Source organism: Schizosaccharomyces osmophilus, chromosome 1 (assembly GCF_027921745.1).
Source record: "Schizosaccharomyces osmophilus chromosome 1, complete sequence".
In the NCBI taxonomy this organism is placed as follows: domain Eukaryota; kingdom Fungi; phylum Ascomycota; class Schizosaccharomycetes; order Schizosaccharomycetales; family Schizosaccharomycetaceae; genus Schizosaccharomyces; species Schizosaccharomyces osmophilus.
The window spans coordinates 2,437,102-2,451,727 of record NC_079238.1 but is presented as its reverse complement, the minus strand read 5'-3'; the positions used below and the strand labels follow the sequence as shown (position 1 = coordinate 2,451,727).

General features: G+C 38.7%; 8 protein-coding genes across 8 annotated transcripts; 5 read left to right on the top strand and 3 right to left on the bottom strand.

Moving 5' to 3' along the window:
* Positions 1-190: 190 nt before the first annotated feature.
* orc6 (origin recognition complex subunit Orc6) lies at positions 191-1,016 on the top strand (the record flags this gene model as incomplete). The annotated part of the gene is made up of 2 exons (XM_056179921.1): positions 191-369; positions 416-1,016. 2 exons carry the CDS (start codon positions 191-193, stop codon positions 1,014-1,016), a joined length of 780 nt encoding a protein of 259 aa, XP_056037142.1.
* A 340-nt stretch (positions 1,017-1,356) lies between these two features.
* ess1 (DUF866 family protein, C1orf123-like protein) lies at positions 1,357-1,854 on the bottom strand (the record flags this gene model as incomplete). The annotated part of the gene is made up of 2 exons (XM_056179920.1): positions 1,357-1,413; positions 1,639-1,854. The coding sequence occupies 2 exons, from the start codon at positions 1,852-1,854 to the stop codon at positions 1,357-1,359; spliced, it is 273 nt and encodes a 90-aa protein (XP_056035498.1).
* A 1,930-nt stretch (positions 1,855-3,784) lies between these two features.
* Positions 3,785-5,779, top strand: aly2 (arrestin-related endocytic ubiquitin ligase substrate adaptor Aly2; the record flags this gene model as incomplete). The annotated part of the gene is made up of 1 exon (XM_056179919.1): positions 3,785-5,779. The coding sequence occupies one exon, from the start codon at positions 3,785-3,787 to the stop codon at positions 5,777-5,779; it is 1,995 nt and encodes a 664-aa protein (XP_056035499.1).
* A 650-nt stretch (positions 5,780-6,429) lies between these two features.
* Positions 6,430-7,879, top strand: exg3 (cell wall glucan 1,3-beta-glucosidase Exg3; the record flags this gene model as incomplete). Its single annotated transcript, XM_056179918.1, has 2 exons — positions 6,430-7,117; positions 7,182-7,879. 2 exons carry the CDS (start codon positions 6,430-6,432, stop codon positions 7,877-7,879), a joined length of 1,386 nt encoding a protein of 461 aa, XP_056035496.1.
* A 1,030-nt stretch (positions 7,880-8,909) lies between these two features.
* On the top strand, positions 8,910-10,250 carry rep1 (MBF transcription factor activator Rep1; the record flags this gene model as incomplete). The annotated part of the gene is made up of 1 exon (XM_056179917.1): positions 8,910-10,250. The coding sequence occupies one exon, from the start codon at positions 8,910-8,912 to the stop codon at positions 10,248-10,250; it is 1,341 nt and encodes a 446-aa protein (XP_056035497.1).
* A 345-nt stretch (positions 10,251-10,595) lies between these two features.
* mmp1 (mitochondrial inner membrane peptidase complex catalytic subunit) lies at positions 10,596-11,072 on the bottom strand (the record flags this gene model as incomplete). The annotated part of the gene is made up of 1 exon (XM_056179916.1): positions 10,596-11,072. One exon carries the CDS (start codon positions 11,070-11,072, stop codon positions 10,596-10,598), a length of 477 nt encoding a protein of 158 aa, XP_056037123.1.
* Positions 11,073-11,426: 354 nt separating this feature from the next.
* Positions 11,427-12,176, bottom strand: yml6 (mitochondrial ribosomal protein subunit L4; the record flags this gene model as incomplete). Its single annotated transcript, XM_056179915.1, has 1 exon — positions 11,427-12,176. One exon carries the CDS (start codon positions 12,174-12,176, stop codon positions 11,427-11,429), a length of 750 nt encoding a protein of 249 aa, XP_056037128.1.
* A 1,585-nt stretch (positions 12,177-13,761) lies between these two features.
* Positions 13,762-13,953, top strand: SOMG_01121 (DNA topoisomerase; the record flags this gene model as incomplete). Its single annotated transcript, XM_056179914.1, has 1 exon — positions 13,762-13,953. One exon carries the CDS (start codon positions 13,762-13,764, stop codon positions 13,951-13,953), a length of 192 nt encoding a protein of 63 aa, XP_056035492.1.
* Positions 13,954-14,626: the final 673 nt, after the last annotated feature.

The following is a 14,626-nucleotide window of genomic DNA, read 5'->3' as shown; positions in this document are numbered from 1 at the left end:
AGTACAGTATCGCTACGCGAATTTGGTAAACTGATTGAAACTGTTTAGACTAGGAAAAAGGTAAACACAAAAAGGCTTGTTTTAAACAGTTTCAGAGAGAAAAAATCTACAAAATTTAAAGGTTGAAAAAGGGAGTGAGCTTTTCTGGTAGTCCTTGAATCTCTTTTGCATCATAAAAAAGGTACTCTTGATGGAAAGACAACAGGTGATCGATTGCTTTCGAAAATTACTTCCGGAAGAGGAGGAATACAATGACAGGCTCTTAAGCTTAGCGGAATCATTTCTAGCGTGGTCGAGATCCAAAGTTGTATTGAAAGCAACAGAAGAGGCCTGTAGACCGTACATGGCAGCACATTTAGCATGTGAAATGTAAGTTAATTGGATTGAGAAAACTAGGAAACTAATTTTGAAAAAGTATGAAAGGAAGACTCGATTTAGAAGTCCATGTTAGTGCGACACCGATTCCTAAAAAGAAATACGAAAAGCAGTTTACGTATTTTCAAGAGGAACTACGTCCGTTGACAAAAGACTTATATGCTGAATACGATATTATGAACGACGTTCCGTTTTTATGTACAAGGATGGGCAGTCTTTCAGCCATTCTTTACGTGAAGGAATTGGTGAAAACAACATTGGTGGAAAACATGAGAATAGAACATATGAAGGGAATCTTAATAGCAGCATTTTTGATTGTTTCTGCTAGAATGAGTGGAAGAGACGAGTTGCGTGTCAACCACGCTGAAAGGAAAGCGGCTCAAGCGATTCTACAGGATACAAATTCTATATCACAAATTCAGTATTGGATGCAGTTATTGTCTGAGTCGCTAGTCTTTCATCAGATGCCCTTAAATGCTATGGAAGGCTATGAAGTTCAAAAGCAACGGACAAAGCCATGGAGTGGAATTGCCAGTATGGTTCAAATCAATTATGAAAAGAGACTAAAAAGCTACCCATCGTGGAAAGCAAGTATTTACGAACAACTGGAGCAATTGAACCAGCCAACTATTGAAAAATAACAACTATTGATACGAATATGAAAGGAATGACACGGTGTTGATACTACTTATCAAGCAAGGAAATCGAAAAAACTAGGATATGAGTTTTTAAGAAAATGGATATTTATTCTTTCTATATTCTTGGATTTATGCAGGCCGTAACTAGATGCGCATCGTTAAGCTTTCGAGAGAGTCCATTGCATATCGGTAATGGAAACTTCTGACCCAGCATTTTCATCATAATCATACCAGTCGTCTTCTAACTCTACTTCTGTGAATTGGGTGTCACTCTGTTCTCCTTTGGCAACCCATTCGCCGTCAGGGACGAAATTGACGAGTTCGCAGCCTCGGCACTCCAATTCTAGAAGGCGTTGTTGGCTTTGGGAATTCGTGTAAGGCTGAAAGCGACTGACAATGGCTAGAAAAAGATTAGTAAATGTTTCCGAAAATAAGCATCGAGGCATTTTTCAAGTCGTTAAGTTCAAACTCAAGTGACACCCGATGTTTACCATGATTCCATACATATAGTACTCGTTCTCTATATCGTGTTAGCATAAGCATTTGTTTAGAAAAAAAGAATGGAAGGAACAAAGTGTGACTCGTAACACACTTTGGCAAGCAGGTCCGTTGGACAAAATCATACCTTGCAATTCTTACATGTCCAAATCAAGTTGGCTTCTCCCTTGCTTCCAGGAATGTCATGAGCTTCGGATCGACAAATACCAATAGGGTTTTTGTGAATGTCATGACAAGATCCACATTCAACTTCAAACATGTAATAAAAGGCCTCTTCTTCCTTTGGGCTTAGGCTAGAAATGCCAGCAAGTTCAGCCTGAAGATTCAACGCAAACTTGACCATATTAAAAAGAAGAAAGAACACCGCTTCCTCAGATGTCCAGAACGGTTGACGAGTTGGAAATCTGTTTTTGTTACCGAATTGAAAATTTGTTTCATACCTTTGTGGCCTACATGGCTGGCAATATCTAGGTAACAAGATAAGTGACGAAAAAATTATCGACAGAGGATGAGGAAAGAGGTATTGTTTGGTAAATAAAGAAGCATTCCGAAAAGGTCTTAATTCTCAGTTCTTTTTGTGATGCATGGCTTCCAGAATGGGAATAGAGGTATCGCCGAATTATATTGACAAAGGATTCAAGAGCATTCTTGAACAATGGGTTCAATTATATTACAGACATATTTAGGGCCTGCAAAGAAAAAGTAAAAATGACAAGAGAGCGCCATTCGATTCTTGAATCCAATCTCTTCTGGTTTTGTCCTTTGGGAGATGGATTCGCAAGCTAAAATATTAGATTCTTCATGACGAATAGTAGTGACGATGTTCATATGAAAAAGGAATTTTCGCTGTTTAGATTTCTATATTCCATGACTGAATGGATGGATAGATGGAACTTTAATTCGATGTATAAGCGGATATTCCTGTAGAGCAATCGTTGAGCATTGTCAAATTCACGACATATGCATGGATGTACATCCAATTGTAGCTGGAACTGGTTTTCCAGTTCGTTCATCAAGGCTTGCTTCGTTGACAACAGTCATTCTATTTTCAAGAATCCCAAAGCTTTTCAAACCAATTCATCCATTCTTACTTCATTCTTAATTATTAATGGATAATTTTCCACGGAATCCCATTTCTTTTCTAGATCCACTTCTTGCTTATTCACTGCCTTCTTTCATCAACTTTTCGTATGTTCTCGTTTATAATCATATTGTTAACCGAAGTATAGTGTATAGTAATGAACCTTTATAATTTGCCTCTTCCCATCCAATGTACACACCGAAACGTATCTCCTTACTAAAAAGTACGATGTTACTTGGTTTACCACTTGGCATCCACCATAGATTTTTCTTTTACATACATCCAACTCATTCGAAAGGGAACTTTAAACAAGAGTGAACCTCTTCTTATACTGTTTTTAATTGTAGTTTTTTGACAACTCTATAAATCCCTTGAATCTTTCTCTATCAGACAAGTTGGAAATTGAACACAATTCAAGTTTGCCATTCCCTGTGAAACCAGCCATTTGTGCGCGTGCTATTCAAAGAACCGATAGCACTGTTGCTTGATTTCTTTTTTTATCTATCAAACGGTAAAACTGATCTCTCCTTGCACGCGCTTCTCTTCGGGTTTTTGTTTCAGTACAAGTAGTTACTTCTCTACAGCATTTTTTCCAGGCCTATTCTTCACTTTTCCTCTCTTTGTGCTGTATATACTTTTGGAAAAGTCGGTTTAGAGCCCTTTCTCCTTCGTTAATATTCCTTTGCTTCGGAGTCGCTTGAAATCTTCCTAAACAACGGTATTTTTCCTCTGTGGGTTGCTTATTCGTTTTAAGGAAAATTTTTCTTCTTGGTCCGATTGCCAGTTTTGAAGCGTCTCTTCGTTTGAATTTTGCATTCGGAATCGGGTCTCTTGTCTGTTCCCTTCCGAAGTAAAGTTGGCATATTCTTCTCTCTTACGATTCGGTACGGAAAAATCCAAGCTTCTCGCTGTTGAACGGCTCGGCTTGTACACTATTCAACGATAAAGAGAACGAATATCTGTTACGTAGTGTTCCGATTTGTTTGTTTACATCCGAAATTAACGTGGCTAATTTTTTTGGGATTAGAATAATTTGCAAAAATTGCAAATTTCAATATTCTTTCCCTCCTTGAAGAGCTTTCGCTTGCCCTTACTTTTCTTTTCTTATTAACTTTTCAACATTGCCAATTTGCATCCACAAAATCCTATTCCAGGTGATCTACCACCTATCCCTCAACCAGCTGTAGTCCATATGAAGGGTGAACTGAATATTCCGGCGCTAAGTCGATTTGGGAAATCGATTTCGTCTTCTTTCAATCATCAAAATGACCCTTCTAATGAGGAAAATGACACAGGTTCTCAAACTCGTGGCTCGTCTAACAGCGGTTTAGGTCGTAGAAATTCCATTTTTAGTATCAACTCCTCGAATGGCTTTGGTTCTCTTTCCGCTAATCGTTCGGCTAAGCAGTCGGCTCCGCGACCTCCTCCTCTCGCCAGTCCCCCCGACAATGTCACAACCGCTACTTCAAACAACATCCCGTCGACTGTCTCCACTCCCGTAAACAATACAATGCCTGCCAAACCTCCCTTGACTTGGAGTCCTTCTTCTGCGAACCTATTCGGAACTTCTCGTGTCACTTCCATCATTGGAAACAATGTCTCAGAAATGGTTCCTCCTGTCATTAAGAAAGCAATCGCTTCCTCCCATGGTGGAGGCATGTCGCTTTCCATTGTGTTATTAGAACCCGTGTTGTATCTTTCTGGATACGACCTCAATGAGTGTCAAAATGAAAACCCTGTCATTTTGCGTGGTGCCTTAGTCCTACGTGTCGCCAAGCCAGCAAATATTCGTGGCATTTCCCTATCGTTTGCCGGCCGCTCCAGAACAGAATGGCCTGAAGGGATTCCCGTCAAAGGGCACGAAACCTATGAAGATAAAATTATTAATTGTCATCATTGGAATTTTTTTAATCCTAACATAAAAGATGCCGATGCCCCTCAGCATGGAGCTGATGTTGCCCGTCTTGTTGGTCAGCACGTATCCCTTCCATCTTCATCTGCTGCTGGTCTTCGTGGCTATAGTGTTTTTGCGCCTGGTGAATATACTTATAATTTCGATCTAGCTATCCCAAATTGCTTTCCCGAATCGGTCGAGGCAAAATTGGGCTGGGTACGCTATTTTTTGGAAGCCACAGTTGAAAGATTTGGTACCTTTAAGAGTAATTTGAACGGTAGAACACCAGTCCAACTTGTTCGTACACCATCACCAGCTAGTTTGTCTTCCAGTGAATTAATTAATATTTCGAGAGATTGGGATGAGCGGTTACATTACGAGCTACAGGTATCTGGTAAATCTTTTCGTCTTGGTGAAACTTTACCTATCACTTTTAAGTTTTTATTGCTCGACAAAGTCCGACTTTACAAATTGTCTTTGTCCGTTGTCGAAACTGCTGAATATTGGTGTCGAAGCAGAAAGTTTCATCGTGTCGATCCAAAACGTCGTGTGCTTTTGACAGAACGCTCTGTCAAACATCACAATACAGATAATTTATTCTCTATTCCAGATGAAGGGGATGGCATTTCGAGTGCCATATTTAATTTCAACGTAAAACTTCCTACCTGTCTAGTGAAAGAGCGAGACAGATTGACGTTTGATACCACGTACAAGTATATAAAGATTCGACACAGGCTTAAAGCTCTTCTAGTTTTGTCTGTTGAAAATGAGGTTAATTCGGATAAAAGGAAGTATTTTGAAATTAACATAGAAACCCCCATTCGCATCTTGTCTTGTCGGTGTGTAAAAGATTCCACTCTATTGCCACCTTATGAACCAGCTCACCGAGATAGTCAGGTGTTGCTACCATGTCCTTGCCGTTTAGATGCTACTCAGGTAGAACCTACCGAAATAACCCCTTTTACGACGCAGAGCGTTTTGGCAAGCTCTTCTGCGGGTAGTTCTCGTAAATCTGGTCGTCCCGAATTGTTTCGAATTCCATCTACGAATCCACCTCCCTTTGATGGAGATAGCTGTCCTCCTCCTTGCGAAACTCCTCCCCCTAATTATGACGAGCTATTTGATGCCCTCAGTTCTATAAATATTCAGGATTGCGAGACGGATCTTGCTAATGACGATACGATACTGAATAGCCGTAATAGAAGAACCCAAGTTACGAGCAGTAATAGTACTAGGGTGCCTCGTAGACATTTGTCTCGAACTGCTAGCCGCAGTTTTGATTTGCATCGGTAACTGTTGTGTTAGATGGTTGAACCGCAAAACGTATAACTTGTGTTGTTGAAAACTTGGGTTTCCTTTTTTGGTTGAAAATGATGAATATATGGTGACAGGTTTGGATATACCAGCTGGGCTGGGTCTATACTCCAGATCGAATAATATTGAGTTGGTTACATTTTCATCCATTGACATTCTACAGTCTATATTGGAATTATCGCTGGGGCACATATTAACGGCTGTATCATTGAAAACAAATAATAAAAAGAGATTATGTGTCCGTTGAAAAAGCACTCTTGTTTGTTTTATATATTTACTATTCTTTTTGTTTATGATAATATTATTCCATAAATCATGATATACTAGATATATACGTGTAGTTGTTACCGTTGTACGGTTGAAGATATTTATTTTTTGTGTTAATCATTCAAAATAGCTATGGATAATGAATAATATCTTATTTATGATTACAACTATCTGTTTTTGTTTAAGAATTGATGAAGAACCCTATTGTTTGTTTTCTTCATCTATTTATTTGTTTATATGAGGTAGTAAACAAACAAACGAAGACCATGACGTGTGGCATATATTTACAAACATGACCAAGATGAGCTCAGAACTTACCTGCCAACTGCTTGACAGGCGTCTTCTATAAAAAGAAAAGAAATATGGGCTTTTCCGACCAGGATGTTTATATTTACCGAAAGCAGTTTGGTGTGAATCTGGGTGCTTGGTTTGTGCAAGAACGATGGATTAACGATTCTTTATTTGAAGGAGCTGGAGACAGTGAGTTAGATGCTGTCCAAAGCGTTGTTCAAAAACATGGAACGGACGGAGCACGTGGGCTATTTGAGAATCATTGGAAATCTTGGATTACCGCGAACGATTTTTCCTACCTTCAGCGGTTGGGAGTCAATACCGTTCGTATACCCATCGGATATTGGACACTTGGACAAAGCCAATTTTTGCAGGGAACACCATTTGCACAGTATACTGGAGTTTATCAAAATTCCCTTAATATTCTGGTTCAAAAAATTCAAGATGCTGCTAGCAAGTCGATTGGTGTTTTAGTTGACTTTCACGGCGTTTATGGACAAGCAAATGGTGGTTCTCACTCTGGAACCTCTTCTGGAAAAGTGGAATTCTTCAGCAATCCTCAAAATCAACAAAGAATGGTGTCTAGTCTTCAATATGCTGCTTCCGTCTTGAGAAATCAGCCAAATCTCGTAGGCATTGAGGTGATTAATGAGCCAGAATGGGGACAGTACGATGTACTTAGTTCCTATTACAAAAACGCTAGGAAAGTGATCCCCTCTTACTTGCCTACCTATATTGGTGATGGTTGGGACAAAGATCGTAAGTAAATAGATTAAACAATTGCATTCCAAGGAGGATCACTTGGTTACTAACAGTCAAATAGATTGGGTGAATTGGGTGAATGGACAAGAAAATAATGGTCTTTATATTGTTGATCACCATAGCTATTTCTGTTTTGGAGGTGATTTGGTGAATCAGTCCCCGAAGACAATCACCAATAAGTTAAACTCCGGAGAAGAGTATGATAAAACATCACTTTCAAACCTTATTGTCGGTGAATGGAGTTGTACGCTTACCGAAGAGTCATGGCAAAAAACTAAGCTGCATCAATATAGACGTAAACAGTTAGGAAAGGCACAAGTGAGTCAATATCTAAATAACACTGGAGGATCTCACTTTTGGACTTCTAAATTCCTCCACGGAAAAGGTGGAGACTGGGATTTCAGGCTTGAAAATGAGGATAGCGTTGTTCGTTATCCCACGAAGCTTCCCAGTGCAAGTGGTTCAATGCCATGCAAACTTAGTAAAAGCCGCAAACAAAACTATAATGGACACTGTTATTATTGGGACCATTTACACCCAGGTGGTCAATACGATCACAATCTTTATCTCAATGGTTGGGATCAAGCATGGAAGGACCATGTAACCTTCCTTCACCAAGGTGCTCTTCTAGGATTTCCTCGCGCATGGACTATGAAGCGTATCGCTGAAATCCAATCTCAATCCTCATGGGAGTATCGGGACGGCATGAATGCGTGCTGGACGAGTATGCAACAACTTGGCTACTTTAAGTGTGCGTAGTAAGCTTTTTCTTTTCATCAAACTCGTTGTTATGTTTTTACCATGACTCCTTTTTATATTTCAGTCTTTATGCGGGTGATTAGGTCCTATTCCTATGATACTACTTGCATTTTTGCAAACATAATGCACAGTTTTTCCTTAAGCTAACTAAAAAGAAAGTACTAAAGCATATATGACCATCATATCACGTATACTCATAATTATGCCAATTGATGAGATTTACACTTTAAGATCCAACTAATAAATAGTAATATTCTACTCCCATGTTGTCTATAAACCATGCAAAATACGATTATGTATATATAATGTCAGTAATATTTTTCTTTGTTGTAGTTCGCTCATTCTCCAATCCATTCGCATTAAGTGACATATACGTTTTTTTGTAAAAACAAAGAAAAATTGATCCTTTTATAATTTTATTTCGTCTACTTTAGTTTGTAAACTTCTACCAAGTACAAACAAAATTCTAAGTTGTTTCGACATACTTCGCTGTTACGAACTCTTGAATTACCTACCTCCCTCGTTGGTCAACCACAACAATATCCAAAACAAAAGTTAAAACTTGACAATTGCTTATTGAGGAAGAATTTCTTAACTTTTTGAAACTATTTGGAATTGTTTAAACATTTGAATTTATATAAAGAAGGAAACGGATTGTTTGAGATTGAGTTGACAATTTGGAAGTAATTGATCGTTGTTTTCAAAGAAAAGTATAAAGGGACAAGAAGATTCGTACTGGTTTTATTAATTTAAAATTCCTATCATATTAAAAGTTAAAACCGTTGCGTCTCATTGGATTTTAAACAGAGTTAATAGTTGGCATTCATCGTTTTGAAAACAAACCTGAACGGTTGACTTTGAAATTCTTTATACATTTAAGAGACGACTGACTCAGATTTCTATATAGAGAAGTGTTTTCGCTTTTCTCCATCAATTGATCTCTACTAAAGTTGTACATAAAAATAAAACATCAAAGTGTGCTAACCAGAATTGAATAACTGGCCGTTTCTGCCGTTTTTCTATATTTGCTATGTCTGTACGTTATGGCTTTGAAAACCTGGATCGCATGAAACGTTTAAATCATGGATCGAGAGACGATGAGTTGCGTCGCAAGGAAAATTTCGGGAAGAATAGGATTTTAACTGAACGTTTAAACTCATTTAAACTTGCTGGTGAAACAGGCTTAGACGCACCTTCTTCCCCGAACCCAAAACTACTCTCGACTTCTGCAAAAGTACTAAATAAGATTGCCAAGAGTCCCTTTCGATCCGACACTTTGAAAGAAGAACCACGCTCGGTGGATCCTCATGTTCTTGTTCGGGCACCCTATCGCTCTAAACAAGCTCGTTCTTGGCGTTCTAAGTGCTCTCAAAATAATCGTGCGCCACGTCCTTCGAACATGTTTTCCAAAAGAAACAGCTTTGAAGCTACTGATATGAAAAGAACAAACTCCCTTCCTAGTATGCCCCGTCCGTCTTATTTACCTCCTCCGAAGTCTTCAGTTGTTTGTGTTTCGCTTGTTGTACAACCAAATGGGGCTGCATCTTTGGTTTCAGAAGATATGAATGAGATGTCTAAAAGCGAGTCAAACAAAATCAATCTCAATTCAATGAATTCACTCGAAAGTGATTTTTTATCTACAAATCTTACTAGTAGTTCCGATTTTATTTCGAGTGATCTGGCAGAACCTTACAGTTTCATAGACGATTTGGGGATAGGTATGCAGCGTTCCGCAACATGGACACCTGGTTTTAAGTCTTTTCATAATGAAACACCTTCAAAATTTTTGAATTGCCAGTCAGAATTTCCTTTAGAGTGTGGAGTACAGGATGCGTTTTACTCGAAAAATCCTATCCAAGTAGATTTAATATCGCCGGGGAAACAAATATTTGAGAATTTCCCATATTCGGATACACTTGAGGAACCCTATAGTTCGGAAATGTATGAATCGGGATCATCTCTGATGGGTTCTCACTCAGAGCCTGTTTCTGAATCTGCAACGATGGGAGGGGAGCCCATGAGGGTTTGCTTTAGCGATAGCACACTTTGCGATGCTCGCGTTGCAGCAAAACAAGCATTAATATCTCGAAAGCGGAGCGAAAAGAGGGAAGCAGTGAAAGATGCACCCACGACACCTCCTTCCAAAAACATGCACAAAAACGATAATGTCGTTTTATTTCACAGTAGTCCTTTATTTGATCGTTTAGGAAATTCTTTATACCACAATACGAAACCCTCTAAAACCGAAGAACCATGGTTCCCAAATTTTGAAATTTGTTCTGAACCAACCCAGCCATCATTTTATTCCAGTGGCTTTGGTCCAGAGGGAACCGATGAATTACTAGACTCAAGTTTTTGTAATGATTGGTAAAAAAAAATTCGTTACATGGAATATAATGTAATCATGATTCAGGGAGCATTCCGGGTGAATTGCTGATATGCAATCCATATGTTTATTTTTTTTACGTACACATTTGTTTTATTTATTATTTTATTTTATGCTTAGCAATAATATTTTACAGTGTATATCCGAGTATAGTGCTATAGTTTATGAATTGTGCGCATCCTGGTGAACATGAAAATTTACCAAAATACATACTCCAAAAGAAAAGGAGAAACGAGTACGAGCATAATGGTATTCGCATTATTATTATTATAGATCATATGAGAACGAAGGAACACAAAAGAGAGTATGCGGCAAATATAATTTGGGACTTCATGAGGGTGTGTAATCTTCCAGTGAATTCGACAGCCAACCAGGATTTGGCCATACACGGGCAATAACTTTAGCTTTGATTAGGCCCATGGGAACAGGACCATAAGTTCGGCTGTCTAAGGAATGCATGACATTATCGCCGGCCAGCCAAACATGGCCTTTAGGGACATTGATTTTATTATCAGACACCAGCGGATCAGCAAAGACCACGTCTCCAGGCATACCGATAATTCGTTTGCAGACATATTGTCTTGAGCCGGTAGGTTTTGCGGCAACCACCATATCTCCAGCGGTGCAACACCTTCCAAGGCGACCATGATACTTGTCGAGTAGGACAAATTCACCGCCAGAGTTTAGAGTAGGCATCATACTGGGACCTGATGTCATTTGAACTTGAAAAAAATGTTCATGAATCTGATGCACGGCAGCAGCCACTTGGAGGACGGATATAGGAACTCGTAGAAACGTTCCCACCATATTGAAGAGAACAATCTTAGTGTAACGAGAGGAAAAGCAAGGATCGAAAGAAAGTAAATGAATGGTCTCAGGGAAAATAAAAAGAAGAATTGTTTCTTTCAGGCTTGGCACAAAAAAAAGGGGATAGGAAAATCAGAACATGATATTTGTAAACATCTAAGTTTCACGTTCTATTCATCAAACATGAACAGTGAGAAAGAAGAAAATCAAGAAAATGAATTCCTTTCTTACAAAGCCAAAGCCAAAACAGAACCGAAGCACCCACTTAGCTACCTATCTGAATTGTTGTATTGTTGTATTAATCAAATTCAATGATTGTAAGGATTCGGAAATTAGTTTCTTACTCTAATTTCCTCATTGAGATCCGTTTGCAACGGTAGAAGCCGAAGGGTAGGTAGTAGCAGTAGAAGTGGTAGAAGGCGCGAATAGTGAGGGTCTGCGAGTATGCTTCTCGAGTAATACGGACATGGCTTTTGAATCGATAAATAGTTTACCATATTTAAGGGCATCACGGACTTGAAATTCACTAACTGAGCAAAGTTGCATATGTTTGCCTTGAGTAGATGCAGTCTTTAGAAAATTGTTTTGTTTAGCGTTTCTAGGTTGAAAGAATTCATCATGTAACACAAACAAGGACCGCCCGTATGGATGGCCAAGCTGGTGTTGGAGTATAATCTCTTGCAAGACACGGCTTTGGCCTACGGGAATGTCGACGAGATCCTCTAAGACCATCAAGTCGTCCTTTACGAATCTATAGCTCAAGGCGACACGCATGGCCATGTCGTAGACTTGTGATTGCAGCTTTGTACTGAAATCTCGAGGCTTGGGACCATGAGCAACGGCACCTCCTTTACGAATAGGACTTGAAGCATCACCTACTCTTGCATAACCTGTACCTTTTTGGCGGTAGAGTTTTTTTCCAGAGCAATTAATTTCACTGCGTCGTTTTGTACTAGCGGTTCCTTGTCTATCTGCGTCCGCCTCGTAGACGACGGCACGATGCAGAATGTCGCGTCGAAATCGTTCCTGCAAAAAGTGCTTCGGAACCTGAAGGATGCTGGTGGGTTCAAGAGATGGGAATTTGTATCTTGTAAGATGGAGCATAGCAAATATATGAGTCCAAAAATGCGCACTAATGGCTTGGAATGGCAATGGATAAAAAATGTTGTTTCGTCTGGTTGTGTGAGGGAAGTGTTTTTCCCAAATAAGGAGTTTGGTCCTACACGTTGCATACATTCAATGAAGTACGTTCTACATCGCAAATCCACGTTTGTTTACATGAAGTAGGACTTCATGAAAACGAAGAAAGACATTCACAGGTTCTCCGGTATGGCATGGGCGCTATTGTAAAGAAAAAACCAATGCCAATTCGGCTGGATCCTTAATGATCAAAAAAATTATTTCTTAAAAGTATTTGACTTGCTAATCCACAAATGTCCTTTTGTCCTTGGACTACGGTTCATAGATGAATCCTTTCGCGATTCTCTTTTTTTGTAAATCTGACTTCTATGTCTTCTATTTATTAACTTAGGTGGTGTTCATAAGCTTAACGGAACACTACTATGGCAGTAGACGAACAATCGCAGTCTCACTTTTACTCGACGACTTCAACACTCTCTTAGTTATATATGGAAGATTGTTTCCTTTTCATTCCTTTCATTATACACCGGTTTCAACCCAGATCAGCGAAAGGTCATTCGTTACCGTGTTAAGAAGAATATTACTAGTTCAGTAAGGATATGCAAGTTTGCACCTGGGTTATTATACGAAAATGGTTTGGGTCTATACTGAAGATACTATTGGTTCCTTAACACAGACAATAATAAGCTTGGCTCAACATTTTGTTGGAAGTAGTAACATCAATATTTTAACGGATGATGTTTACAAGTTTGGCACTCGTGTTAATCCCATTGCTTCAAAAACAATACAAGGGAAGATATAGATTTTTAAGCTTGGACTTCTCTTTCCCCTATAGCTAGAAAGTAATTCAGACTGGAAGATGATCCTTTAGTCATTTATCAGAGGAAGGAAGGTCAGCTGAACAGTTGACTGTTGCATCCCAATATTACCAGTGATTTTTATTAACGGCGCAGAGGGATCTGAAGCGGCTGGTATACCAGTATTCCAAAATTGAACCGTAAAGGTATTGTTGCAAACTTGAGACGGCTTTTGAGCAATGAACCTTTGCTAGACAGGTTTCCTTGGTATCAAGGATTTTGTGATAGCATAGAAAAAGTGGCTTCGAAAAATCACAGTGTTAGTGGTACAATTAAGCAAATAACGGAAAAACGGAATTGTCCGTCCAATTGTGGATTCGAGACATGAAGCAATTCCTAGAAGAGGGAAAGACAGGAAGTGATAAAGACATTTATCAAAGAGTACGAAGAATACAATGATCCGTATCGTGTCTTAGATAAGGTACATTTCCAAGTAACTTTGACGAAGAAGGGATGAAAGAAGTTTTGGCAAGAATCCTTGGAAAGTAAATTCAGCTTAGTCTACATTCAGACTACCAGCAATATGGTGCATTGGATCCATCAGGAAGGATTAAAAAAATTGATGCTGTTGAAGATATTCTTTTAGAGTTTTTTCAAGTCCGTTTACGGACCTATCAAAGACGAAAAGAATGTCTAATTGCTGGGCTAGTAGGTCGCTATAACGCACTTTTCAATACGCGAGGTTTATTCAAATGATTATGGGAAATGAATTTCTTATTTGGCAAAAGAAAAGAAGCACGCTTATAGTCGACCTCAGTGAAAACGGGTTTCAGTCTATTTCAAAGCCTAAGAAGGATAGTGAAGCTAAGAAAGTAGCTAACAAGGCTCGAAAGACTGGCGAAGATCCAATTGAAGCATTTGAGGTTTTCTCTAGTGGACTTTGAGTACATTTTATCTATGCCAACCTGGTCGTTTACATACAGGAATTATTCAACGCTCTTGAAGAGAAGGGATGATATTGAACAGGAGATTGAAACTTGAAAAAATTAGAGATTTAAGAGATATACTTGAAAGAGTTAGAAGAAATTGAAACTGCGTCGGATAAAAAGGATGAATTTACTCAAAAGCGTAGATTGAGTTTGACAGTGTGAAGAATGTCGCTAAACGCCATCGAAGAGTTTCGATAGCCTGAGTCGTTTGACAGCAATCAACCTCTATTTTTTAGTGCACGTAGTAAATCTTTTTTTAGATGTACTAATCATGAATTGAATCAAACAAAAAAGAAAAATAATTATTATTATTATTATAATGACCTTTCAGGATATGCTTCATCAGGTAAATGGCGCTACTAATTCTCTCTTTCTTATCGTACTATGTAATACAATATATCATAATATAAAGCAAGGTAAAATGAAAGCTTTCGTTTGTTTTTTTTTGGGGGTTTTTCAATGGAACAGGATGAACTGGTATTTTTCGTTTTTACTTTTGATTTGATATTAATTTGAGTTGTAAAAGGAATCAACGATGTGCGACTTTTGCGAAAAGTTTTTGTGTTTTTATTTGTTTTGTCTCTGTCCAAAAAAGCACAGTAGAAACAATGAGCGGCTGGCTAGGAGT